The sequence below is a fragment of the Thamnophis sirtalis genome, unplaced genomic scaffold, assembly GCF_051295495.1.
Source record: "Thamnophis sirtalis isolate CommonGarterSnake01/CBP01778 unplaced genomic scaffold, rThaSir2_p1.2 scaffold_4, whole genome shotgun sequence".
In the NCBI taxonomy this organism is placed as follows: domain Eukaryota; kingdom Metazoa; phylum Chordata; class Lepidosauria; order Squamata; family Natricidae; genus Thamnophis; species Thamnophis sirtalis.
Genome location: NW_028261384.1, coordinates 125,820,409 through 125,847,779, shown reverse-complemented (window position 1 = coordinate 125,847,779; position 27,371 = coordinate 125,820,409). Strand labels below are relative to the sequence as shown.

General features: G+C 41.7%; 2 protein-coding genes across 2 annotated transcripts; both read right to left on the bottom strand.

Annotated features, from left to right (window-relative positions):
• Positions 1 to 590: 590 nt before the first annotated feature.
• TTC5 (tetratricopeptide repeat domain 5) lies at positions 591 to 15,997 on the bottom strand. Its single transcript, XM_014071203.2, has 10 exons — positions 15,872 to 15,997; positions 14,687 to 14,819; positions 12,994 to 13,205; positions 10,639 to 10,789; positions 9,331 to 9,422; positions 4,178 to 4,234; positions 3,693 to 3,839; positions 2,809 to 3,023; positions 2,224 to 2,371; positions 591 to 1,432 (listed from the first exon to the last, which is right to left on the bottom strand). The coding sequence occupies exons 1-10, from the start codon at positions 15,917 to 15,919 to the stop codon at positions 1,313 to 1,315; spliced, it is 1,323 nt and encodes a 440-aa protein (XP_013926678.2). The 5' UTR covers positions 15,920 to 15,997; the 3' UTR covers positions 591 to 1,312.
• A 1,601-nt stretch (positions 15,998 to 17,598) lies between these two features.
• CCNB1IP1 (cyclin B1 interacting protein 1) lies at positions 17,599 to 20,663 on the bottom strand. Its single transcript, XM_014071202.2, has 3 exons — positions 20,339 to 20,663; positions 19,234 to 19,567; positions 17,599 to 18,458 (listed from the first exon to the last, which is right to left on the bottom strand). The coding sequence occupies exons 1-3, from the start codon at positions 20,633 to 20,635 to the stop codon at positions 18,259 to 18,261; spliced, it is 831 nt and encodes a 276-aa protein (XP_013926677.2). The 5' UTR covers positions 20,636 to 20,663; the 3' UTR covers positions 17,599 to 18,258.
• Between the last annotated feature and the right edge of the window lie 6,708 nt (positions 20,664 to 27,371).

The window sequence follows — 27,371 nt, the reverse complement described above, 5'->3', positions numbered from 1 at the left end:
GTGCTCATCTGTTTCAAAGCCAAAGAGCCAGCGCTGTCCAAAGACGTCTCCGTGGTCATGTGGCTGGCAGGACTAAACGCCAAAGGCGCATGGGACGCTGTTACCTTCCCACCAAAGTCCCTATTTTTCTACTTGCATTTTTACGTGCTTTTGAACTGCTAGGTTGGCAGAAGCTGGGACAAGTAATGGGAGCTCACTGCATTATGCGGTGCTAGGGATTCGAACAGCTGAACTGCCGGCCTTTCTGATCGACAAGCTCAGCATCTTAGCCACTGAGCCACCGTGTCTCAATCAATTATATATAATTATATATAATATATAATATTCTGTTCTATTCCATATTTTCTATTCTATTTTTTCTGTTTCGTTTCATATTTTCTATTCTATTCTATTCCATTCCACTTTCTCTATTCTATTTTAATTCTAATTCCACTCTACTTCAATTCAGTTGTAATTCTAATTCTATTCCTGTCCTGTTCCGTTCCCTTCTAGTCTAGTCTCAGCCGTATGAGATAACACAGTAGTTCTATGCAATGTTAAGTGAAACATTTGTTTTACCATTTCTCTATAAAGAGAAATTTTACACGATATTATGAACTCATTTTATTGGATTGGAAGGGGGGGAAAAATCAGGAATCTGGCAGGAAAAATATATAAAAATTACAAAAACAAAACCCCATCTCAAAATAATATAAAATAAATACAGAAAGCATCTCTTCTATTTACACAGAAATAACCAGTTGGATGTAGAGGTGATCATACTGACTTCATAAGACGGTGGGATTTAGGACAGTCATGCTAACCTAAGTCCCACTGGCTTCATTAACACACGGGTTGTGGAAGAGCCACACTCGATCCTGTGAAAGGATTGTTCGACCCCCAAAGGGGTCGCGACCCACAGGTTGAGAACCGCTGATCTAAACTGACCAACGGCCCAACCTTAAATATGATCAAAGCAAAGCAAGAGCAAAGGTGAAAGAAGAGGTCAGAAAAGGGGGAAGAAAATTAAGAGATGGGGAAGAAAAATGAGCAGCCCCCAGATTTTCTGTAGACACTCATTTTAGTACTACTGAAAGTAAAACTGGTGTCTATGGAAAATAAATTTGAGAGTGGGGTGGAACCAAAACAGACAAGAATTAAGCACAAAAATTAAGCATTTGCAATTCTCTTTTTTGTCTCGCTCCTTCACTTAACGGCTGGATGGTATTTCTACGAATCAGTCCAATCTCTCTAAACTACTGAAAAAGATACGAGGAGAGGGGGCTGATGTAGCTTAAAAAATGCAATCATCCCTGGAAGATTTTGTCTTTTCTCATTCACTTTGTGCCTGATAGGCAACGGTCGAAGCGGCCTGGTTTTGGGATCCTTGAACTTTGCCGTTCACGACGAGAAGCAGGGGAGACTCTACCCGGAGACCAGAAAAAGTAAAACTCTGAAAAGCAAAGGGGCGGGGGGGAAGAATGAGCACGAAGAATTTTAGGTCATGTGAGATGTTTTAAAAGAACATCAGCATAAGTATCATTATTTATTTGTTACACGCATTTGCTGCCCATTTCACTACAGCGCTACTCTAGGCAGCTTAAATAATAAAAGGGAAAGAAAAATGAGAAGCAAAGCTACTCCTCAACTTACAACCAAAATTCAGCCCAACATTTCCATTGCTAAGCGAGGCAGTAGTTAAAGATAAGATCATCATCATCTCCTTTTAATGAGCCCATAATCCTTTATGGAGTGGAATTGGGGTAACTGATTGAAGCAGAGTGTTTATTGGCCCAGATGCCCTTCCTGTCGCCAATGCAGAATTTTATTCAGCAGATCACGTGAATGGTGATCACTGGCGATCACCATTTGTAATATCCCCAGCCACCTTTCGACAAGCAAAGTCAATGGAGGAAGCTGGGAAGTTTGCATGATTCACTTAACCGCAGTGATTCATTTAATGACTATGGTTAAAAAAAAGAAAAAGTTGTAAAATCAGGCATGGCTCATTTAACAACTGCCTTGCTTAGCATCAGAAATTCTAGCCCTAATTGTGGCCATAAATTGAGGACTGTCGCTAATTCCCATTATTCCAAGTTTGAATGATGTTCAAACTTAATCGGAGCCTTCCAGAAATAACCTAAAACTTGTTTTTAGATTATTTGCGGAAGGCTCCGATTAAGTTTGAACATTATTCCTGGAACGACATAGGACAGACAAAGGGAGAATTGGGGATCAACTCACTTTGTTCCGGTGTTGAATGTGATGGTGCCGAAGATGAGGTTCAGGGATGGCCACCGAGTCCCCAATTAGGACCCCCCAGCTTTGAACCATGTTGTAAACAGTAACAGCAAAACAGGGGCCTTCAAGAGAGTCCACCAATCCAAAGGTGCTATTGGAGAACAGAAAGTGGAAAAATTGAAATAAATTAATTATTGGCCCGTTGTACAAGTCAAGTCAGATGTATTCAATACAGATCTAGCATGGAATATACACTGTGCATTCCAGAAGTTACTAAGTCATAGTTTCTGACTTCTTTGATTTTAAAAAAAAGCCAATATCTATGTTTATTGCTTACTGGAAACCCCTTATGGACTTTATGCATAAAACAACAAATAAACTTAGGATGTATTTTCTGTTGTATGCATAAAGTCCATAAGGGGTTTCCAGTGAGCAATAAACATAAATACTGCCTTTTTCTGATCAAAGTCAGAAACTATGATCAAGCCTGAAGTTCAACACTGCCTAATAGACATAGGCTGTGAAAGCCAACACCACAAGTTGATGATATTAAGGCAAACAAGGTTCAGAATACAATTCTATACTCACAAAGGCACTTTTTCCTCAGTAGTCAGGCTGAACAACACCTTCCCCAAGATCACTGTACCCGTGTTAACACCAGGTTGCAAGGCACTGAGGGATCGTCTCTGTAGTTCTACCTTCTGACCTGAAGGCCCCTGATAATGTCCATCACCACAAGGGCCCAGGTGGGAGGGACGCAAGCTTCCCAACATGCTTTGCAGCTTCTTGCCTTTCACCTTGCCCTAGGAGAGGAAAGAAGCAGGAACAAGACTTGTTGGCAGATGCGGCATTACCTAATAGAGGCAGGGGTGGGATTGAAAAATTTTAGCAATCGGTTCTCTGTCCGGTGGCTGGGTGGGCGTGGTCATTGGGGCACGGCCTAGTCGGCTTCCTGCACCACAGCAGGGGTAGGGAGTGAGTTTTCGCCCTCTTTCCTCAAGCCTCCGAGGAGGTGAAAACGACCTCCCCTGCACTCGAGGCCCTCCAGAGCCCAGAAATGGATCTGTTTCCGGACCTCTGGTACTTCCAATAGGCCCATTTTTTGCCTTCCCCAGGAGCCTGAGGTTTTTCTTGAGCCTCCGGGAGGGCAAAAACGGCCTCCGCAGTCTCCGGTGGCCCGCCAGAGGCTGGAAACAGACCCATTTCCAGATCTCCAGTACTTTTGGAAGGGCCGCTTTTTGCCCTCCCAGAGCTTCCATGCCAACCCTGCACTTACTTGCCATCCAAAACAGGCCGCGTGGAGACTTCTGGGGGGGGGGGGGGGGTTGGACAGGGTGAGCCAGTTCTTGAAACTACCGGTTCAGGAATCAGATTAAAATTAACATCCGGTTTGCCTGAACCGATCCGAATTGGCTGAATCCCACCCCTTGAAAAAGAAGACACAAAAATCCCAAACTCTGCTGCCATACTACCTTGTTTTCAAGGAGTCCAGTTAGTCTCTCAAGGAAATCCATAAGTTGCTGCTCCCGTTGTTGAGGTTCAAGCCAAGTCGGGTCAAGGGTTACGGCCCGTGAAAACCCCTCCAAAGCTTCCATGTAGTTTTCTTCATACTTAGAAAGCTGCGCAAAAAAGCATGTAAAAACCATGGATTCAATTTGGGGCCAAAGTGATGCCTGTCTCTAGCATCCGAAAACTCAGCATCCTAATCCTAGTAGCATCCCAATAGCTTCGAAGTCCAAATCAGATCAGCAGGTGACGTCATGTCCAGATACTGAGATATTAGAACAAAGATCCACCCCTCCCAAAAAAAATTTAAAAAATTACAATCAACATCTTAGCCAATAGCCTTGGATCCCATTACATTTAGGAATTGCAAACTATGATCCTAAAGCTTTTCTTGATGGATCATTCATACATTAGCCAACTTCATGTGGGCTTCTCTATTCAATTTCCTTACCGTGGCTCGATTGAGATGCAAATCTGGATTACAAGAAGCAGTGGGGTCCACCTTTTCCTATTACAAATAAATAAATATAAAGTATGCATAATCAGCACTGCCAGGTAGATAAAGAACTACCGTATTTTTCAGAGTATAAGACCCACCTTTTTCCCTTTAAAAGAGGGTGAAAATCTGGGTGCATTTTATACACTGAATACAGCATTTTTGGCCTCCTAAAACTCTGCCCCCACTTGCAAAAATGGCCATGCATGGCCTTTAGGAGGCTTCCAGAGTGCTCCTGGGGGCTGGGGAGGGCATAAATGAGTGGATAATGGACTGTTTTTGCTTGTTTTGCCCCCCCCCCAGCCCCCAGGAGCATTCTATAAGCCTCCTAAAGATTCTGTATGCCCTTTTATTGACAAAAAATGGGCTGTTTTTTGCTCGTTTTTTGGGGGGGGGCAGCCCCCAGGAGCACTCTAGAAGTCTCCTAAAAGCTATGCATGCCCTTTTTTGACAAAAAAACAGGCCCCTTTCACGAAAAACGGGCCATTTTTGGGAGGTCTGCAGAGTGCAAAAACCTTTTTTTTTTAATTTGCCTCTTCAAAATCTTGGTGCCTCTTATACTCTGAAAAATACGGTAATTCATTAGCAAAGAATATTCTCTCTCTCTCTCAAAAAGAGGGGGCCAGCCTATTCTGCAAATTATCTGAAGGCAGAATAAGAAGCAATGGATGGAGACTAATCAAGAAGAGAACCAACCTAGAACTAAGGTGAAATTTCTTGAGAGAAGAAATAACCAGTGGAACAGCTGGCCTTCAGAAGTTGTGGGTGTTCCAATACTGGAGGTTTTTAAGAAGAGATTGGACAGCCTTTTGTCTGAAATGGTATTCAGTCTCCTGCTTGAGCAAGGGGTTAGACTAGGCCGTCTTCAAGGTCCCTTCCATCTCTATTATTCTTTTATTCCATAACATTCATTCATTCATATTTGCACTTGCATTTGAAAGATTGTGAGTAGATATCAACAGCCATTTTATACGGCAAGAAAGAACCCACATGAATTCTTAATTTAAAATGTGACCATTTGGATTCATCTTTGCAACAATTAAATTAGAATTTTCCAATGAAGTCAACAGAATGCGTTTGTTGTTTTTTTTTATTTCCCCAAACTATATTACAGGTAGTCCTTGACTTATGACTGGTTGTTTAGTAACTATTCAAAGTTACAGCAGACCTCTTTCCCATGCATTATAATCCTCTGTGTTGTTCCCTCCCCTATCCAGCAAATGGATGTTTTATAAAATCTCTCGTAGTCTATGAATTCATAAGAATGTCATTATCACGCTAGAAAGACTTTCCTAAGGGAACTGTGATCTAAACCCCAGAATTATCATCATTTCCCGAACTGTTCACCATCTCAAAATAAACCCTTTTATCAGGTATCAAGGACTTGACAATCATAAAAATTTCTGCAATTCTTGTGAACCTTTTGTGAACTTAGGATGTATTTCCCATTTTATGTATAAAGTCCATAAGGGGTCTCCAAGTGAGCAATAAACATAAATGCTGCTTTTTTCTGATCAAAGAAGCCAGAAACTATGATCCAAAAATGCTTGGGAATTTGTAGCACTCTGACACATTAGCTATCAATAGACACATAAACAGTATCTGTTCTGTAGTATCGTCCCACACCAACACACACTCCGAGCCAGAGATAAGTTACGGCATTTAATTAACAGACAGGTCCTTGGCAGCAAACCGGCACAGACAAGCTTGGGCAGCAATAAACACAGATAAGGCTTTGCAGCAATCCAGCCTGCCAAGCTCACAGTAATGTCCTCGGACATTCAATCCTGCGTTGACTTCTGCAAAGAGGGGCGTGTGCACAAGGAGTCTTTTTATAGTCTGGAGAGGAGCCTAATGACCACCAGCTGAGTGCAATTACCTCCTGTAACTGCGTAACTGTTCCTGATGCCTATTAGCTCTTTGATGACGTGCATCCAGGAACAACTCACTACTGGAGTCTGGCTCACTCTCCCTTGTCTCCTCCCCACTGGTCCAAGGCTCAGATGCCTCCTGGTGGCCAACCAGCCTCTGCGCTCTGCTCGTAGTCGGAACCCTGTCCAGGGTCCTCTACAACCTCCAGAGCCGATTCATAGAGCCCCTCGCTGTCAGAGTCTGGTGGCAGCTCCAACGGCTTCTGCTGGGCCACAACAGTATCTACATACTATGCAGAAGAGACAATCAACAAGCCAAAAAGGGAACAAAAAGACCAATGCACCTTCCCGCCAGCAATCAGCATCCAGAAAGAGCATTAAATTAATTCCAATATTAACGTAAAACCAACAAATCAAGTAAACAATATCCAAATGAAGGAATTGCCAAACAGTAAACAGCCCAACCAAATACTCTCTAAGACCATCCTCACCAACACTCACAGGGCATGATGCTAGAACAGTGATGACGAACATTTTTGGTACTGAGTGCCAAAAATGAAGCACTTTGTGCGTGCGCTCATCTGGACTGTGACCAGGAGGAAAAACTCCCAGGGGGCATGTGCGCACCCAGAAAAGTACTTCCGGTTTCTGGCGCACACATGGGCACCAGCCAGCAAATCCTCCGGTTACTTCTGCGCATGGCATGTATGCTCACACTGGAAAATGGAAGACCAGCCCTTCTGGTTTCCCGCACTGCCACATACACAAATACCAGCTAATTGGCACATGCACACCAGAAACCTGGAAGAGGAACAGGCGATGCCACACATGCTAGCCGACATGGCTTCGTGTGCCACTTTGGGCACATGTACCATAGATTCGTCGTCACAGTGCTAGAATATAAGTTGAGAGCAAACCCCACTCCTTACTAGCACTGATGATGTTACCTAGTTTGGTAATGAAACGTCTGCAAGAAAACAACCAAGCTCAGAGAACACCAAGAACCCCTTCAAAGACGAAGTTAATTTAGTCATCTCAACAAGTTCTGTCATCTTCACCAACCACCCTTCCATTTAGGGTAATAAAAAAAAAATCTGTTTTACTGCTGCTGAATTAATGGAATATCAATGTAGCACCGTATTTCAAATCTTATTTTAGGGAACTCTTTAGGCCTCTTAACAGCAAAAAGGAAGTCTGGACAACTGGAGGATGATGCATACTATGTAACACAATGAGTTAACAGAATTTTATGCATTTTAAAATACTGTTCCAATTCCATCTTCCTCACAAGTGCAAAACTAGTGCCATTAAATAAAAGTTCTAGCCAGATAACTCCAGGAATGTAAGTTTTCTGCTTGCAAAGAAAGCTGTGTTCATAAATAATTTTCTCCCTAACAGCCTGAAGTTTCATGGTACATTTTATTATTTCTAGACACTGTCATTCATTCATGCATATTGGTAGACAAGATTGTTAAGAGTTTGCAGCAATCCAACCAGAAACACAAGTAAATAATTCAGCAGGATTCATTTATATAAGAAATTTCTTTATATACACAAAGAAGCGCGAAAAACCAGCCTTACGGGCAAACCGAAAGTTCAGGAAGGCACTTCCGGTTTGCTAGTAGGGCCATTTTTCGTCCTCCGGATCGTTCAGGGGCTTTCAGGAGGCTTCCCTGCAGGCTCCGGAGGGCAAAAAAAATGAGCCTAGGCGGAAGTCACTTCCGGTTTGCTCGTAGGGTTATTTTTTGCCCGCCTGAGACTTCAGGGAAGCCTCCTGAAGGCCCCAGAAGGCTCCAGAGGGCAAAAAACAGCCCTGCGAGCAAACCAGAAGTCCATTCCCAAACTCCTGGTTTGCCCATAGGGCTGATTTTTCATGCTCCGGAGGCTTCAGGGAGGGTCCTGAAGCTTCCGGAGGGTCTCTGGAGGGCGGGGGAGGCTATTTTCAGCTTCCCCAGGCTCCTATAAAGCCTCTGGAGCCTGGGGAAGGTGAAAAAAGCACACCAAAAATGTTGTGCGTGCATGCACGCTGGGATCACGCACATACCATTATGCATGTGGCACACCTGCAAATGACCTCCCTGCATTCCCCCCACTTTTGGCATGCGAGCCAAAAAAAGGTTCGCCATCACTGCCCTATATACTGACAAAGATGTAAGAATATACAATTAGGAGAAGAACAAACAGGTAGGTCTCAGCTTACCACCAGCCACTTGTAGGTCTCCGCTTACAACCAGCCACTTGGTGACTTTAAAATGAGGCTGGACCTCTCCAACCCTACTTACAATCTGAAGCTGAAGTTTCAACAACAATCTCCTGCAGTCACGTGATTGTATTTTCGGTGCTCAGCAACAAGCCAGATTTACAGCTGTTTGCAGCATCCTCTAATAATGTGTCCATGATGGACGATGCTTCCAGTTTTCTTCAAAAACACCCATTGCGGACAATTATTTCGCTTAACAATAGCAATAATAACAAAACCTACATGCTGCTTCTGTAATAATTCAGCCCTCTGATTACAGAGTCAGCATACTGCCCCCCAACAGTCCGGGTCCTCGTATTAAGAATCTTGGAAGGATGGAAAGCTGAATCAACCTTGAGTTGGGTCAAGATCAAACTTCTGGCTATGGGCAGAAGAGTTAACCTGCAATACTGCTGGATTCTAACCACTGCACCACCACGACTCTCATTTAAAGATCACTGCATTCATTTAATTACCATCACACAAAAAAACTTGCAAAAATCAGGTTTGGTCACATGGTGCCCTGCTTAACAACTGGTATGAATTTACAACCGTAATTCTGGGCTGAATTATGGTCGCAAGTCAAGGACTACCTGTAATGTATATTCTGGATCTAAGTCAGAATTTGAATTCAAATCTTCCAATATCCATACTAACTGTCGCACAGAATTTACTCTTCTCACCTGATCCCCTACAGCAGGGGTCCCCAACCTGCGGGCAGTGGCCCACTCCCGGGCCATGACCCATTCGGAACTGGGCTGCAGAATCAGTGGGTGAGCAAGCGCACATGTGAAGCTCCACTTGCGTGAGCAATGAGCAAGTGTGCATGTAGACACTTTATCTGTGCTGCTCACGTAAATGGAGCTGCACACACATGTGTGCTCGCCCTCTGCTTGGAGGTCGCTGCTCTAGAATTTTACTAGAGGGGGCTTAACTTGAACCACCATCCCTTCCTCCCCCTACCACAGTTTTGTCTCGGTTCCCCCTCCAGCACCTACTGCTTGTGCATAGGCACCCAGTGCTTGCTGGGAGATCTTGGGGTTCTGTCCCGTATTGAAGAACAAGGAGAGGTAGGCATTGCCCAGCAGATCTGTGGAATGCAGGAAAAAAAAATTAGCCAGTTTTGCGTATCCCATTCCCTTTCCCCACCGCTATCCCCTGCTTGGGTTACGTTGTGATTCGTCCACTGCCAGCTCCGCAGAATTAGATGAGGCAGAGGAGGCAGAGGGAGTCCCTGGGTTACCATCAGAGCCTCCGGAAGCAGAAGGACTCAGAGCCAGATGCAGGCCCCTCTACTCACACTCAGGTGGAGAGACAGCTGCTTTCGGGGCCTGAGCAACTGGGAGGAACAGCTGGGGCCCATTCCAGATGTGCATATGCGCAGAGAACAGGCGGAGAGGAAAGCAATATAGGACTGAGGACTAGCTATCCAGGAAACGAAGGAGACATTGGCAAGCCTCTCTCTGGCTGGGGATAAGCAGGACGGATGTGGGAAGCGCAGTTGTCGGAAACAATCGTTCATGCTTCAGGAGACTCCCCTCCGGCTGATTGCTTGGTAAGGATTTCTTGCTACAACCCAGGTTGTGGGGATTGAAATGCTAACCGAAGCGCCCTAACCCTTTCTAAATAAAAATGGGTTTCTCCTCATGAGTAGGCTGTTGAGTCAGGGATGAGATTCAGCCAGTTGGGACCGGTTTGGGCGAACTGGATGCTAATTTTACATCTGGTTTGCCGAATCAGTAGTTGCAAGAAGTGGCTGGCTCCTCCCACCCTGCCCCTCCCCTCACAGGAATCTCCACGCAGTCTGTTTTGGGTGCCAGATAAGTTTCAAGTTCAACTTTCAAGTTTATTAGGATTTGTATGCCGCCCACTCCCTTAGGGACTCTGCAGAGTGCAGAGACCACACGGAAGCTCTGGAAGGGCAAAAACAGGCCTCCCGAAAGTTGTTTAAGTCCAGAACCAGGGCCTTTGGAGCTTTGGGAGGCCATTTTCACCCTCCGAGAGGCTCAAGGAAAGCCTCCAGAGCTTGAGGAGAGGGAAAAATGGGCCTCCCAAAAGTTCCAGAAATGGGCTCGTTTCTGGCCTCCGGAGCCTGGGGGAGGCCATTTTCACCCTCCCAGAGGCTCGAGGAAAGCCTCTGGAGCCTGGGGAGGGCAAAAACACCACCACCCCCATTGTGCAGGAGGCTGAGTAGGCCACGCCCACGCAGCAACTGGGCAAAAAAAAATGGAATCCCACCCGTGATTTGAGTGATGCTCGCAAAGGCTGGGTCAGAACAGGCTAATAGATTACATAGTAGAACTCACACCAAGAGCGTCCATCGCGCATGTCCATCTGCACAGCCAGCTTGGCTTGCCGCACACTGTCCATCACATTTTGTGCATGTTCATCGGGAGAAGCTGAGCGCAACTGCCGTAACACCATGGAGAGATTCTGCAAGGAGACTTTGTTCTTACGCTGAGGGTGGAAAGGAAAAATAAGTTTGGCTGCAGGATGAGATTTCTGTATAAAAAGAGGACTTTTAATAAACTAGTGTTTTTTTGCATTTGGGTCCCCCAAAAAAATTTGGTCTCCAAAGCACCCATTTCTCTGACTGCCCCGTCAGGATTTTTCCTCTTCTGGGTGCAAAAACACTCGATTTTTAAATACCATTTTTAAGCACGAAATTCCACCCCAAATCTCGTCCCGTCATCATTTTTGCATTTTGGCTCAAAAAAAATTTGGCCTCAAAGAGGCATCCTTTTTCCTGATCACGGCACCCATTTTTCTGACAGTGACATCAGGATTTTTCCTTTTCTGGGTGCATAAATGTTCGATTTTTAATAAGAGCAATACATACCATTTTTAAGCATGAAATTCCAACCCGAATTTTTGGGGGATAGTCTCCAAAGCGCCCGTTTTTTCTGACCATTCATTTAGCAATTGTTTGGAATTACAGAGCACTGGGAGGGGGAGGAATGGCTTATGACCCCGTCCTCGCATTTACAACCGTTGCATCCCCACTGTCACCCGTCACGTGATCAAAATTCAAGTGCTTGGCAACTGGCATGTAATTACAATACAGGTAGCTCCTCGACTTAGGACCGCAATTGAGTCCCAAATTTCTGTTGCAAAGGGAAACATTCGCGAAGTGAGTTTTGTCCCATTTTGTGACCTTCCTTGCCACGGTTGTTAAGACAATCGCTGCAAATAACTGTTAAGTTAGTCGCACGGTTGTTAAATGAATCTGGCTTCCCCATTGATTTTGCTTCTCAGAACCTCGCAAAAGTTGATCATGCGACCCCAGGACACTGCAACCGTCATGAATATGAACTAGCTGCCAAGCGTTTGAATTTTGATCACCTGATGATGGAGGAGGCTGCAACGGGTTGTTAAGTGTGAAAAATGATCATGTCACTTTTTTTTGCAATGCCCTTGTAATTTTGAATGGTCACTAAATGAACTGTTTTGAGTGGTGTGGTGGCCTAAAGGTGGAACTCACAATCAGGAGGCTTTGAGTTCGATCCTAAGTAGAGGCTGAAATATATCTGTTGCAAACTCCGCATCGGCAACAGGAAGGGCAGTAAACACTCAGTTCCATTCAATTGCCTGGACTCCACCCCGCAAAGGATTATGGAGTCATTAAGCGACTAAATGAACTGTTTTAAGCCAAGGACTGCCTGTAGTTGTAGTCTCATGTGGTTGCCATCTGTGACATTCCCAACAAGCAAGCCAATGGGGAAGTTGGATTGTCGCATGATTCACTTAACGTGATTCACTTAACACTACGGTGATTTGCTTAGGAACGATGGCAAGAAAGGTTACAAAATTTCCTGTGACTCATTTAACAATCACCATGCTTAGCAATGGAAATTCCTGTCTCAATTCTGGTTCTAAGTCGGGGACTACTATCCATGTGTACCCAAATTATTGTTTGCAACATAGATAGTCCTAGATTTGCAAGCAATTCTTCGAAGTTACAATAGCAGTGAAAAGTGACCCATACTTATGGCCATCACAATATCCCCTTTGTCACATGATCAAAACTCAGATACTTGACAAATGGTTCCTATTTATGACGGTTACAATGTCCCGGGGTCATGGGATCCTCTTTTGCGACCTTGCAACAAGCATAGTCCATGGGGAAGCCGGATTCACTAAATAACTGTTTTATTAACTGAACAACTGCAGTGATTCCCTTCTTGGCAGCTGTAAAGTGTTAAAATGGTGTAAAACTCACTTAAGCATTGTATTGCTTAGCGACAGACATTTGAGGCTTATTGTGGTCATAAGACGAGGACTTTCTGTATTTTTTTTTCTTCTGGAAGGTATTTTATTTGATCTACAGAATAGCAATAGCAATTACTTATATACTGCTTCATAGTGTTTTTACAGCCCCTCCCCCCCCCAAGTGGTTTACAGAGTCAGCCTTTTGCCCCCAAGAATCTGGGACCTCATTTTACCCACCTGGTAAGGATGGAAGGCTGAGTCAACCTTGAGCCTGGTGGGATTTGAGCTGCTCAATTGCATTCAGCTGGCAGTCAGCAGAAGCATCCCGCAGTACTGCACTCTAACCACTGCGCCACCGCGGCTCTTATGCCATTAGAACAGTCAGTGTTTTCCAAACAATCCTTCACACAAAAGAACGATTTGATAGCAAGAGAACTTAGGGAGAACCTTACGTGTCCGAGTGCTCCGGAGAAGCAAGTATGTGCTGCAGAGACATCACCCTTTTTCCAGTAAACCTCGCCTAATTGATTCCACGCCTCCACCAATTCCGGGTCCAGCTTGACCGCTTTGGAAAGCAATTCTTCAGACTGGGCGTTGTAGTCTGCTGATACATTCAAAGCTTTCCCCTTAAGCATCAAAATGTAAGATCTCCCTTCTGATAAACCTAGAAGTGGAGAAGAAAAAGAGAAATTTCATCCATATGTTATTGCATACATGCGCTGGCCAGCTTAGTTCAGCCTTTTTTAAAGCTATTTTTCGCCCTCCCCAGGCTCCAGAGACTTTATAGGAGCCTGGGGAGGGCAAAAAGAGCCTCCCCCACCCAGAGGCTTTCTGGAGGCTTCAGGAGCTTCCCTGAAGCCTCCGGAGGGCAAACAACCGGCCCCAAGGGCAAACCAGAAGTTTTGCTTTTAGGATCAGTTTAAGCCCCCCAGAGGCTTCAGGGATCTTCAGGAGGCTTCCCTGAAGCCTCTGGAGGACTATAAACAACCCTACAAGCAAATCGTAAGTCACTTCCGGTTTACTCGTGGGGTTCCTGAAGCCACCAGAGGGCTTAAACCATCCCTATGAGCAAACCGGAAGTGACTTCCGGTTTGCTCATAGGGTCCTTTTTAGTCCTCCAGAGGCTTCAGGGAAGCCTCCTAAAGGTCTCCAGAGGCCTTAAACCGACCCTACGAACTCCGGAGGGCCTCGGGGGGGGGGGGGGGAACAAGGGAGGCTTTTTTCACCCCACCCCACCCGGCTCCAATAAAGCCTCTGGAGCCTGGGGAGGGCGGAAAAAGCATTTAAAAAGGGGGGAGCGTCTCTTATACGCGTATGCACAATGGGGAGGTCGCACATTGCATTATAGGTGCAGCATGCCCACGCACCACCCCCCTGAGCTCCTTCCCTTAAGGCACGCGAGCCCAAAAAGGTTCACCATCGCTGTTCTATGGTTTTTATGCTTTTTCCTGTCATTCTGGGTGCCCAGAGTTCTTTCAAGAAGGGGGGGGGGCACACACATTTTTTTAAATAAATAATTAAAATAAACAAACAACAAAGACTTCTGGTAGCCAAATAATGAAGAATCGCAATATCAAAATGCTGAAATGCTGATTTTGGTATCTTGGGAGTGGATATTTTTTGGGGGGGGCGGGGGCGGAAGGATTGCACTATAATTATTTGTCAGAGCTACTTGTGTTAAGTGTAAAGAATCAGGACCATTCATGTAAACTGCTGCATAAATGAAACCTATAAACCAGAATCTGGTCAGCACTACATTGATACTAGATAAGGATCAGCGGAATTCCCAGAGGGTTGGACTTGGATATCTTGAGACAACGCAAAGATTCTAAACTGATGATGCATTTAACTCCACCCACAGTTCTGCCTGGTCTGTTCCTACAACTTCCCCTTTTCTCAAGGTAATAAACCAGGAATGTCACGTGCTAGCCACGCCCACCCATTTTAGCGAAGGAGAAAAAGTCGTGATGTGTCACGTGACCATGTGAGTTGGATACTCCTATACTAGACTCAAACATTTTCAATTCTATGAACGCATCCCTCATAAGTACTGGGACAGATCAGTATATTTGGGAGAATCTAGAAATGAAACAAAACGTATGTCTTAAGATGGAGATGCAAAAATTAAAGTCATGTGTGAATTACCATCAATGGCTTCCATTTTTTGAAGAGTCTTCTCCATCTCTTCCTGAACATCCTGTTGCTTTTTCCCAGCATCTTCCACACTGTGATTCTCGAAATAGTGATCTCGGAAATGATAGAGGTGGTCGACCAATTCCTATTCATAGATAGATAAATACTATCAGATCTCCCAATATTGCTGATACAAAATGCACTGACATTTGCGATGCAATTGCCAAACTGGCAAACCCAGGTTGCATACCATTTTGTTGCTGTTAGTTGTGAAGTTGTGTCCAATCCATTGCGACCCCATGGACAATGTTCCTCCAGGAATACTATACACATACTATAAATGTACCATAAATTGCATACCATAAACAAAGCATTTATCAGCCTCTAAGCTAAAATGTAATTGCCCAATTTGAAACGTATTGTGCCCATTCCACACAAACTTGGCAGCACCACTGATAACATACTTAAAACTATGTTGACAGATAAATATATATGAAAATTCAAAATACAATCAGGTAAATCGAAATTTAATGTTCCTTACTCAGCCAAGCATAAATTGTTTTTGAGGAAGGAGAAAAGTTAATTTAAACTATGGTCTGCAGCACACAGAACCACTATTTTTAGGTAGCAAACCTAACCAGCATTTAATCTCTCTTCATGGAATAGCCACAGATTAACCCAGAAATCTTTGCTCCAAGGCTTGAAACGACGGCTCACTCCCGAAGCAGCAATTAAGAGTAGATTTCTCTGATAATTCTAACATCTTGGGAATCTAAGGAAAAAAAACTAGGAAAATCTACAAATATCTGCAAGCAAAGCAGGAGTGCATACACACCTTGCAAGTCCCTTTCTACGTCTATTTCAACTTCTAAACCACTCTGCCTACTTCACCCACTGCCAACTACACCCACATTGTCTAAATTTACTAAACCAGGAAAAGGCATAAATGGCGTCAATTTAGATGAAGGTTCTTTTTTTCTTTTGCTCGTCCGCGGCTTCTTAAAACGCCACTTAGGTTTGCGCGCCCAACTCGCTTACTTTTACCTGCCTGCATAAATCGGGGAAAGCTCTGGAGCTTTGCTCCATCTCTTCCCCAGAACAGAGGCGCGGGCATTTTTTTTAATCATTATTATTATTTAAATCGCGGCTTTAAAACGCAGAAGGGAAGAGAACAACCTCTTTTAGTCGTCGTCATACCTGCAAACGTTGCCGGGCTTGCGAGTTTTCTTCTTCGTCCTCGGCCATGATCGCTGCAGCCTCCGCCCTCCCTTTCCTGTTTATTCTCCCTCTCTCTTTCCGCCTTGCAAGCACGGAGGGAGGTAGAGTCCTCTAAAGGCCCGGAGGACTCGGAGCAAACCAGAAGGAGCGGGGAGGAAGAGTCTTTCGGCCTTAAGGGGAGACAGTCACTTACCAGTTTTATTTTTTTTCATAAGAAGAATAACAGAGTTGGAAGGGACCTTAGAGGTCGTGTAGTCCGACCCCGCTGCTCAGGCTAATGATAACAGCCGTGAAAAAAGTCACTTGTAAATGGTCCAACATTTATCAGCATTAAAGTACACCCCCCCCCCCCTTATTTGATCAAAATGTGAGCGCTTGGCATGTATTTAGAAGGGTCGAAACATCCCGGGGGTCATCTGATCGCCATTTGTTGGCTTCTGAACGAGCAAAGTCAATGGATTTGCTTAATGATAGCACCGATTCACTTAGCAACCATGGGAAAATCCTTAGCCTACTTTTTCAAGTAGAATAAGGAAAATAATGGAATGAGAATATGAAATAGAACAGAATAGAATAGAATACAGAGTTGGAAGGGTCCTTGGAGGTCTTCTAGTCCAATCCCCTGCTTAGGCAAGAGGCCCTACCATTTCTGACAAATGGTTGTCCAATCTCTCCCTCTTAAAAACCTCCAACGCTGGAGCACTCACAAACTTCTGGAGAGTATTTCTAACCAAGAATCCTACTTAGATCGGTGTTTCTCAACCTCTGCAGTTTGAGTGGACTTCAACTCCAAAAATTCTTTTAAAAAAAACAAACAATAGCAGCAATAGCAGTAGACTTATATACCGCTTCATAGGCCTTTCAGGCCTCTCTAAGCAGTTTACAGAGAGTCAGCATATTGCCCCCAACAATCTGGGTCCTCATTTTACCCACCTCGGAAGGATGGAAGGCTGAGTCAACCCTGAGCCGGTGAGATTTGAACCGCTGACCTGCTGATCTAGCAGTAGCCTGCAGTGCTGCATTTAACCACTGCGCCACCTTGGCTCACATCCCTGGAGGTTTTTAAAAAGAGAATTGGATAGCAATTTGTCTGAAATGGTATAGATAGGAGCTCCTGCTTGAACAAGGGGGTTATTTAATAACCCCTTCAATTAATAAAGTTGGAATTAATAAAGTTGGAATACAAATAGCTACATTAATAAAATTGGAATACAAGTGTGTGTGTGTGTGTTCACCACTTGGAGTTGCTTGTAAAATAATAAAGGCAGGATACAAATATCTAAATAAATTCCCTCACTGTCCATGTCTCCATGTCCATATGCACAGCCCACTCTTGTGAGATTTCATTTTAAGCAGTAAATGCTTTTTAATCGTCCATTTTGCCCATCTTAACTTTCCTTTGATCGGGGTGATTCTAGAAATGTAAGTACAAAGTGATGTAATGAAATAGAATGAGATCAAGATTTTCATTTATGGATTGCATAAATCCATTAAAATAAATGAATTTAATAATCATTACTAATTTAAGGCCCATTTGAGATGTTCTACATGTTACAATTCAACATAGAGAAAATCATATGGACGATTGTAATCCAATGATCTGATTTATCAAACAGATGAAGTTTTGAAGCAACATAGTCTTCATAATTTAGGTCCACTTAAAGAAATTAATAAAATGATTCTCCCTCGACATCCAAGCTGTAAAAGAGGAAGAGAAGGAGGAGGATTATTTTTTTGAGGACCAGAAAAGCACTTAATGCTTAATCACAAAACAGAAAAAGGATATCCACAGATATTTATACCAATGAAAATGTATACGTGCAGGTAATATCTTCCCTTCCATATGATTTTGTTTACAAGTAGCAATGAACAAAAGAAACAAATCCTTGCAAATATATTTATGCACCCATTGAAGAAAACATGCTACTATAAGATGTGAGAGTTGAAAACAGTCATCAATGGGTTAAAACATTATAACACATTTGTTAGAATAAGCAATTTGAGCACTAATTAAACTGAATCATAATGCACAATAATTAAATCACTGAGAATGTATCGGAACGATTGTGTTTACAAGGAGGTTGCTATGTGACACAACAATGACAAGAATGTAACGAACTCATGTACATGTAAACTACAGTAACCCATTGTACTATCTAACCATTCCAAAAAAAATATTGACTTTGCGAGGTGTCCCTCACTTGCTTTAACGCATGACATGGCTTGGAAAATATTTGACATTCACTGATGTAATGAAAATCTGGTTTCGAGCATTGACATTTTGTTTATATTGAAACTTCGGGCTCATAAATACGGAACTGGGTTTTCAGGAGGTTCTGCAATGAAATTGAAATGCACATTAGGGTTTACATTCTCTTAATTTTATAAGCTCTGCTGCCTCCTGTGTGGTGTTCCAAATCATTGTCCGGAGAGGTAAAGGAAAAGAAGCTCTTGGCAGACTCAGCCATGGGTGGAGAGGAGGCAAAGATGGGTTTGAAATTGAAGTCCCCTTCACCACGCCGGCCCTGGATAGGTGTAGTGTTCCTAGAGAGCCTGGCAGAGTTACCTAGAAGATGTGAGTGAAAGTCTTGGTATTAGAGAAGGGTTTAAATTTCCTCCCCTGTAAAAAAAAATGGCAATGTTAGCTACATACATGCCCATAATAAAGGCTAGATTACACTTAAATCGGAGATTCTTAATCAGAATCTCTCTTTATTTTTAAAGTAAACCATATTACAGCTACAGGTGGCAGGAATCAGAACTGTGATGCTAGGGAGAAATTGCAGAAATCTTTCTTCACTGTTTTCCAATTTAAATTAAACTCTCAAAGCAATTTGCTCTGTAAGAGAAAATATACAAATATCAATTGGCAACATATTTATTCTGGAAACACTTAGTATTCAGATTGTTTAAAAATAGCTTAGATTCAAAATAATATTTGGTAGGAAAGCCAGATACGTTTGGTAAGTTATTAATAGCACAACATTGTATACAATACTTGCTACATATTTGTCTAATGTCTAGCATCTTTAGCGGTCCCGTGTCATTTTAATAATTCTGTGTGTGCATGGATTACATCCAAGCATTATTCACCATGGCAATAGCAACAGCACTTAAACTTATATACTGCTTCAGAGTGCTTCACAAACACCTCTAAGCAGTTTATAGAGTCAGAGAGGATGTAAGGCTGAGTCAACCTTGAGCCTAGTGAGATTTGAACTGCCAAATTGCAGGCAGCTGGTAGTCAGCAGAAGTAGCCTGCAGTATTGCACTCTAACCACTGCGCCACCGCGGCTCATGAAGTGCTTGTGAAGGATCATATTAAAAGTCGCCATTCTTACCCATAGGGAAACCAAAGACACCAGGCGGAGGCATCATTGGAGGCTCTTGGCCTGCCTCCTGATTGGCCAGAGCAATATTCCGTAATCTCAGGCTGTCATACAAGCCCTGCAGTTTTTGATACTGACGATTACGCTCCATGAGTTTCTCTGAGAGCTCGGTGAATTTCTTTTTGTATTCCTCCAATACTTTCTTTAAGGAAGAGACTTCACTCTTCATAGACGTCAGCTCCATATCTTTGCTCTGGAGTTGCTGGGTGTAGACTGTCTCCATTTGCTTCAGACAGCCCTCTGCTTTGCTGTAGGTGTATTCTTGATACAAACGTTCTTGGTGGACCTACATAGGTATTAAAGAATAAGTAGAGGTAGACCTGGACTTACAACCACAATTGCACCCAAAATTTATGCTGCTAAGTGAGACGTGGGTTAAGCGAGTTTTGCCCCATTCTATGACCTTTCCTGCCACAGTTGCTAGGTGAATCACTGCAGATGTCAAGTGAGTGGTGGTATTTAGGTGAATTTGGCTTCCCCATTGATTTTGCTTGTCAGAAGGTCGCAAAGGGGAATTATGTCATCTTGGGACATGGCCAAGTGTCTGGATTTTGATTACATGACTAAGGGGATGCTGCAAAGCTTGTAATCGTGAAAAATGGTCATAAGTCACTTTTTCTGTGCTGTTGTAACTTTGAAGAGTCACTAAAAAAACTGTTGTAAGTCAAGGACTACCTGTAGAAAGGAGTAAGTCTTGGGCAAATTTGGATGAAATTACTTTTGTAATACAGCATTACAATACAGCATTCTATGTGTCTATGGAGATTCTCAATCCTACATCTATCTATCTATCTATCTATCTATCTATCTATCTATCCATCCATCTTTTTCCATTTCTACAGCCATCTATCTCAATCAATGACTATGCTTGGTTTACAATTAAAAACAAAAGTGTGTTTGCGTTTGTGTATTACAATTAAAAATACTGAAAACCTTTAAAAACAATAAAAATGATACAAACATTCAGACTAAATATACTTAGGAGCGAGATACCCAGCTAGTGTTTTAAGTAAAGAATTCTTTCTGACTCAAATTGCCATTACTGGATACAATTTACCTGATATGTCCAGAAAGCCAAAGCCCTAGAACTGATATCCAGAATAATTTCTGGGCGCAACCCAGCTAATACCATGGCTTTATATTCTTCTGAAGGACTGAGCTCTATCCGAACAATGTCCAATTTGCCAGACAAGGCACTGGCACAAGCGGGACAGACTGCTGGCGATCGACTGAACTCTCCACTGCCATGTTGGTCACAGAAGATATGTGAGCAGGCCGTGACCCACGCATAGCCTGAAAGTGTGATTCGACATTTGCGATAATTGCAAAGAAGCATATCTTCACAGACAGACATGTTGCTGAAGCCAAATGTATCACAAAGGATTCCTGTGGAACAGTTACATAGCATTCACTATACAGTATCACATTGATAGAGAAAAATATATTACTGTCAATGTTTTTAGATTTCTTATATGGTTTAGCCTCAGCGCAGACCTAAATTTAGAAAAAAAATTATGATCAGTTGATCAGACTCAGAGCTGGCATTCAGAAGGGCTTAAAACAGTGGGTCTCAACTTTCCTAATGCCGTGACCCTTTAATACAGTTCCTCCTCACGTTGTGGTGATCCCCAACCATAAAATTATTTTATGTTTTCTGTATTTTTTTTTGAAAATATTTTTTCTGATGGTCTTAGGCGGCCCCTGTGAAAAGATCGTTCGACCCCCAAAAGGGTCCCAACTCACAGGTTGAGAACCACTGACTTAAAACCATTTTCCCCCTTCAAATGCAAACACATTTGCTATCACAGTACAAGACTGGAACCCACATAATCCTTTTGAACTACATTTCCCAGCATCCCTTAGGCAGCTAATAAATTTGTAACATCTGAACAATCAAAGAATTATAAATGGATATGGTGAATCAAAAAAAAAAAAATGAAGCAAAACAATCTGCCTCAAACAAGCCCAGTTGCCTTTCAAATTCTATTGAAATACTGTTTTTGTAATTCCCAAGCAGTTTGGCCATAAGAGCTGATCCAATATATCTGAAAGAATGAATTTGGTGAAAACAGAAATAACAAAGAAATACTTTAGCCTCCAGAGTATTGTTTCAAAGCAAGGTTCCAAAAGTATGGCTAAGAAGATAGCAATAGCAGTAGCACTTATTAAGTGTTATTCAGTGCCTCTCTAAGCAGCTCACAAAGTCAGCCTATTGTCCCCAACAATCTGGGTTCTCGTTTTACCGACCTTGGAAGGATGAAAGGCTGAATCAATCTTGAGCTGTTGAGAATCGAACTGCTGGCAACCAGCAGAATTAGCCTGCAATACTGCATTCTAACCATTGTGTCACCACAGCTCATATAAACCTTGTGCCCCCCACCCACCCACCCCTTTGTTGTGGGATTTTTAGAATGAGGGACAATGTCTTAAACTTTGCAGAGTTTTAAGGCGCCAATTTCATCTCTTTAATTCCCTAATGTTCCATCACCATCATGACTGTCTCTCCAGCCCATTATTGATTAAAGGGCTAAACTTTGTCACCCTGGATAATTCCTTCAAACAAGTGCATAAGCAGCAATACAGAAGCAGTACCCTTATTATAGTTGTTTCCAAGAGCATATTAAGAGCCTACTGCTTCTGAACATGGAAGATCCATTTGATTGTCACAGCTTACCACTTCGGAAAACTTGAGCTTCTTGGTAATTATTTTGCCCTATCCTTCCTAAAAGCCCTCAAAAACAGTGGTTCTAACTATAAAGCCTTGCAGTAATCAATAAAATAAATCATGGCTTTATAGAACATTTTCTCTAACCTCCCAGGGTTAGAACAGAGGGATCTGGGTGACTCTAGAAAATTATGACGACTTATTTAAGGGAATAAAAACCAAGTCAGCTTAGAAAAATAAAAAAATATTATTAACAGTCATCCTAAGGGTGCTTCTTTTCCAAAAGCTAGCTGGACTTTCTAGATTTTTCTTTCCTCTTTGAAAGTGTTTTTAAGAACTGAATTAGTTTTTGGGTGGAGAAGCAAAATGTTTTCAAAGAGAAAGAACCAAGAAAGTCCAGTGGCCTTTTGGGAGGGAAGAAGGGAATAGCACCTTTGAGACCACCATTACCTGAATGATTGAGAATGGTGCACTTTATATTAATGAGAAGAAGTGTCTTTTCATAATGTTGATGGACATTATTAATATAGACATTATTAACAGCCATTACCTGAATGATTGAGAATGGTGCACTTTATATTAATGAGAAAAAATGTCTTTTCATAATGTTGATGGACATTATTAATATAGACATTATTAACAGCCATTTCTTCTTTCCATTAATAAGTGCAAAAAATACATTCAGCTTTAAAAACACTTGAAAATGCTTGCCATGTTATCCAAGTCTGTAACAATCCCAAGTCCAATAAGCCAGGATTCCCCTACAAAGTGTACCATTCTCATGTGTCAATTTGAGGCATATGTTATTTTCATAGATTTATACCTGACAGAAACGCAATACATTAACCCTGTTCTTCTTTTTCCCCATATTGACCCTCATTTTCAAGAGCTGTCTTTTTAATAAATGTTTATTTTTATTTTACCCGCTTAAAATGACTGGAAAGTGTGGGACTTAATGCCAGCTCCTTGTAATTTTTTTTATATAGCAGTACTGAAGTGGGGAAAGGAAGCGAAGGCTATTCAGGCCTTCTGTCTTAATAGGAGAATGGCAAATTTCTGCAAGATAAAGCAAAGAGGCGCAGCTCTGGTAGAAATAGATAAGGAGAGTCCTTGAGATTCTCCCGCCTGGCCCAGCAGTGCTTATAGCAGAGCAACGCCCAGACAAAAAACACTTTTTATCCCTCAGCCATCTTGTAAAATGGGCCAATTTTGTAGGCCGCAGTTGAGCCCTTCAAGGCCATTCAGGCCTTTGCATATATATTTTTTTTGCAGGTCGGATTAGGTTGCCAGGGAGACCTGAGTCTTGAAGGGACAGTCTTTCTCTCGCTCTCTATAGAAAAGAGCAGTAATGAAAAGGCGGGAAAAGGAGAGCAGGAAGTGGCCGGTGCTCAAGTCCCACCTCTTCCTCCTCCCTGGGAGCCACTCATTGGCCCTGCCTGCATTTTGCTTAATGGGCTATAAAGAATAGAGAAATTTGCTTTGCAATTATCAATCTTACATATTATGGTCAGGGTTATATATTTTGTAGATTATTAATCATGCAAAAGCATAATGATGCAACTACCTCTCTATTTATGGTAAATAGACTGGAGAGGAACAACGCAGAGGAAGAAGCATTGATGTCATTTTATTTATTTTCTCTTGTTTGCTGACCTCCGATAACACTTGAGCCAACACAATTAAAAGCAAAAAAGTAGAGAGAGGTTAACAAAATTATAGTTTGTTAGCTGTGTTGCCCATGAGAGGACCTTGTGGTTGCAAATAATAGACATAATACAGATACAGGGAGTCCTTGACTTAAAATATTTGGTTTAGTCACTTTTCAAAGTTACAACGGCATCCAAAAAAAGTGATTTATTACCATTTTTCACACAAACAACTGTTGCAGCAGCCAGTGATCATGTGATCAAAATTTGGCTGTTTGCAATGGACTCGTGATGGTTTTAGTGTCTCGGTGCCATGTAATCACTTTTTGCAAACTTCTGACAAGCAAAGTTAATGGGCAAGCCAGATTCACTTTAGAACCATGTTACACCGCAGTGATTCATTTAACAATGGTAGCAAGAAAGGTTGTAAAATGAAGCAAAACCCACTTAACAGCTGTTCTTGCTTAGAAACAGAAATATTGGGCTTAATTATGGTTGTAAGTGGAAGCAAAGCAGTTGTGAGTCACAACTTTATGATATTTTTGGCATGGCTGTTAAGTGAATCCCACACTTGTTAAATGAATCCAGATTCCCTCATTGACTTTGCTTGGTAGAAGCAGTCTGGGAAGGTCACACATGGTGATCACTTGACCCAGGATCCTGCAGCTGATGTAAATATATGCTAGTTGCCAAGAGCCTGAATTTTGATCATGTCCAGTATGGAATCTGCACTGGTCATAAGTAGAGAACTGATCACATCACTTTTTTCAACACTAAATGAATGATTGTCAATTGAAGACTACCTGAATGTTACAGAAATAATCAGGTTGTTGATGAAGGGACCGCAAGAAAAGGAAACTATTTGAACCATCTCTTGACTCAACCTGTCTCAAAGAATTATTGTAAGAAAAAATATTTAAGCAATGGTATTGTTATCTCTTGGAGAAAAACCAGGGTAGATATAAATAATAAATAATTTTAATGAGACTAAGTGCATCCTTTAATATTGTCTAAACTTCTAAATATGATTAGAATCTTTTGTATATAGTATTTAATCATCCATGTGACTCTTCGCAGGCTTTTCAATTAATTTTGTATATTTCTTTTGGCATATCATATCTAATAACTATATGGTACAATATTAGGCAATGGGTCTGTAAATGTGCAAAATATCAAATATGTCTTGGCCCAATGACAGCCCATGTCCAAAGTGGCATTTAGAGTGTGTATATGTTGAAGGCTTGGATGTCTGACTTAAAAGATTCCACATTATATCAAGATGCCCCAATTTTCGGGTATGTCCACCACATATGATAAAATGAACCTATTGATTGATTGCATTTCCAACATTTACCAGATCTATTTTTATACAAATTTAAAAAATTAGAACGAAAATCCATACTTGGTTGGAAAAAATGAAAAAGCAGCATATTGATTTGAAACCTGAAATATTTCTGTTTCTGTTCTCATTCTATGAGAAAAATATGATTAAAAGACTATGTATCTGGTACTACATACAGTATATTAACTGCAACTAGGATTGTATTTGTACATTAGAAAGATGATGAAATACCGTCACATGAAAATATCATTAAGAAAACACTAGACTGCAAAAATGGATAAATTAATGCTTATTATTAAAGATAGAGCAGAAACTGAGTATTTCTTGATGTGGGATGTATTTTATGAATGGTTCGATAATAGTAATAGAAGTTAGAAAAGAGGGCACATGAAAAAGAGGGAATGATAAAGTGGGGGGACTTTGATGATGAAGATATTATGTATTATTATAAAATAATGCATAATACATAATAAAAATAATACATAATAATGTGGATATATAGTTATATTATTAAAAGTATTGTGATGCATATTATAACAAATATGTGGATTTTGATTGTTTAAAACCCTGATGCCTCACTGTTTGGTTGGAAGTGGAAAGTAATATAAATAAAACAAATAAAACATTTTTTAAAAGGTGCCCCAATTTTTACTTCATCACTCTGGAATTTGGGCAGATTTCCAAATAGAGCATTCCAGTAGAGAAAGCCGATACTGCTTGTAGTTCAGACAGAAGTATAATCCTATTCTAAGATTAGGTTAAAGAAATGGTACAGAAGGCAAACAAAAAGTAAATAACCAAAATGATTGGGTTTTATTTGTATTGGTGCAGTGCCACCATAATGCTAAATCAGAGAATAACTATGATTAGGGATTAAATTGAGGGGTTTGTAGGAAGTTTAAATTAAATCTAAGGGAAAAAAGTAATTCATACTGCTATACTTTATCCTCTTCATCCAGGGATACAAAAGCTGAATAAATAATAAACAGAACCTGAATTATATCTATGCTTATGTTACAGAGCTATGCATAATATGGTTATTCTAATTCTTTTAATTTGCTTTGCAAAATCTTGGTGTTGTAAACTCATGATTTATTGTACAGTTGTATTACGTGAGTGTCATTAAATGAAGAACAATTATAAAAATTATGCTTGCTTACCAAACATTGAATTTCCTTGTAATAGCCAAGCCACAAATATTCTTTTTCTAAAATAATTTTAGAGAGCAATTAAGACTTGGAGTGGATATTTCAATGTGAGGATGAGCAGAAGCTCTTGTTTTTATACCTTCTTTCATTCTCGATCCAGTCCTGAGAGTCAACTTAAAATACTAAGAAAAAAAAATCTGACTGTTATACCTTCTCTGCTCACTAATCATATAGCTGGGATCCTTTGAAGTAATGCCAAAAGGGAGTCTTAATTTTATTCTCCAAGAAACAGCACATGGTTTCCTACAGAATTGCTGCTAAATGGATCGTTTCTACTGGTATAGAATTTTTTTTAACCCTTTAGGATCAGTTGTAAGTGAAGGACTACCTGTATTTGCAATTGATCATCCTTGCCCAAAGCTAAGGTATGCTTCATGCCTTTTGCTCTGACTCTAATAGCATTAGAGAAAAAAGGTAAAAATTAAATTAATATTTATATATTTCTATGGGTAGAAAATGTAACTTCTAAATAAAGATGTGGAAGAAGTGATAAAGTATGGAAGAGAATAAGTTAACTTTATGCTGGCTGTACAGTGGTAGATTGACTTACCAATTCTGACCTCTGGACAGAACAAATTATATTGCCAATAACAATTTACTAATCCGATGGCACATTCAAATATATTTTAGTCCTGTGATAGCGAATCTATGGCACACATGCCACAGGTGACACACAGAGCCCTATGGACACACAAGCTATTGCCCCAGCTCAGCTCCACCACAAATGCACATGCGCCTCCCGCCGGCCACCTAATTTTCAGGTCTCTGCTATGCATGTGCGCAGGGAGCGCATGTGAGAGATGTATGTGCAGGAGCGGGGGAGCATGGGGAGTGTGGCGCACCTCCCCTGTGGCCTGTTTTTGCTCCCAGGAAGCTGCAAGGAGGGCTAGGCCCAAAATGGGGTGCGTGGGGGTTCACATGCATTGCATTATGGGCACAGGGGTGCACTTTTTGAAAACAAAAAGGTTAGCCATCACTGTTTCTGTCTATCATAGGACCTTGTCACTGCCCTCCTTGCTGTTCATGCAAGTGTTAGTAGATAAATAGGTACCACTTTGTGAGAGGGTAACAATGTTCTGTGTGCCTTAGTGTAGAGTCATGCCACATGACCACAGAAACATTTACATACCACACTGGCTCCCTCGGCCAAGAAATAGAGATGAGGGCCCACCCAGGGGAAATCTTTTCCTATATGGATCTGGCATCCATCCGTATAAATAACTCTATCC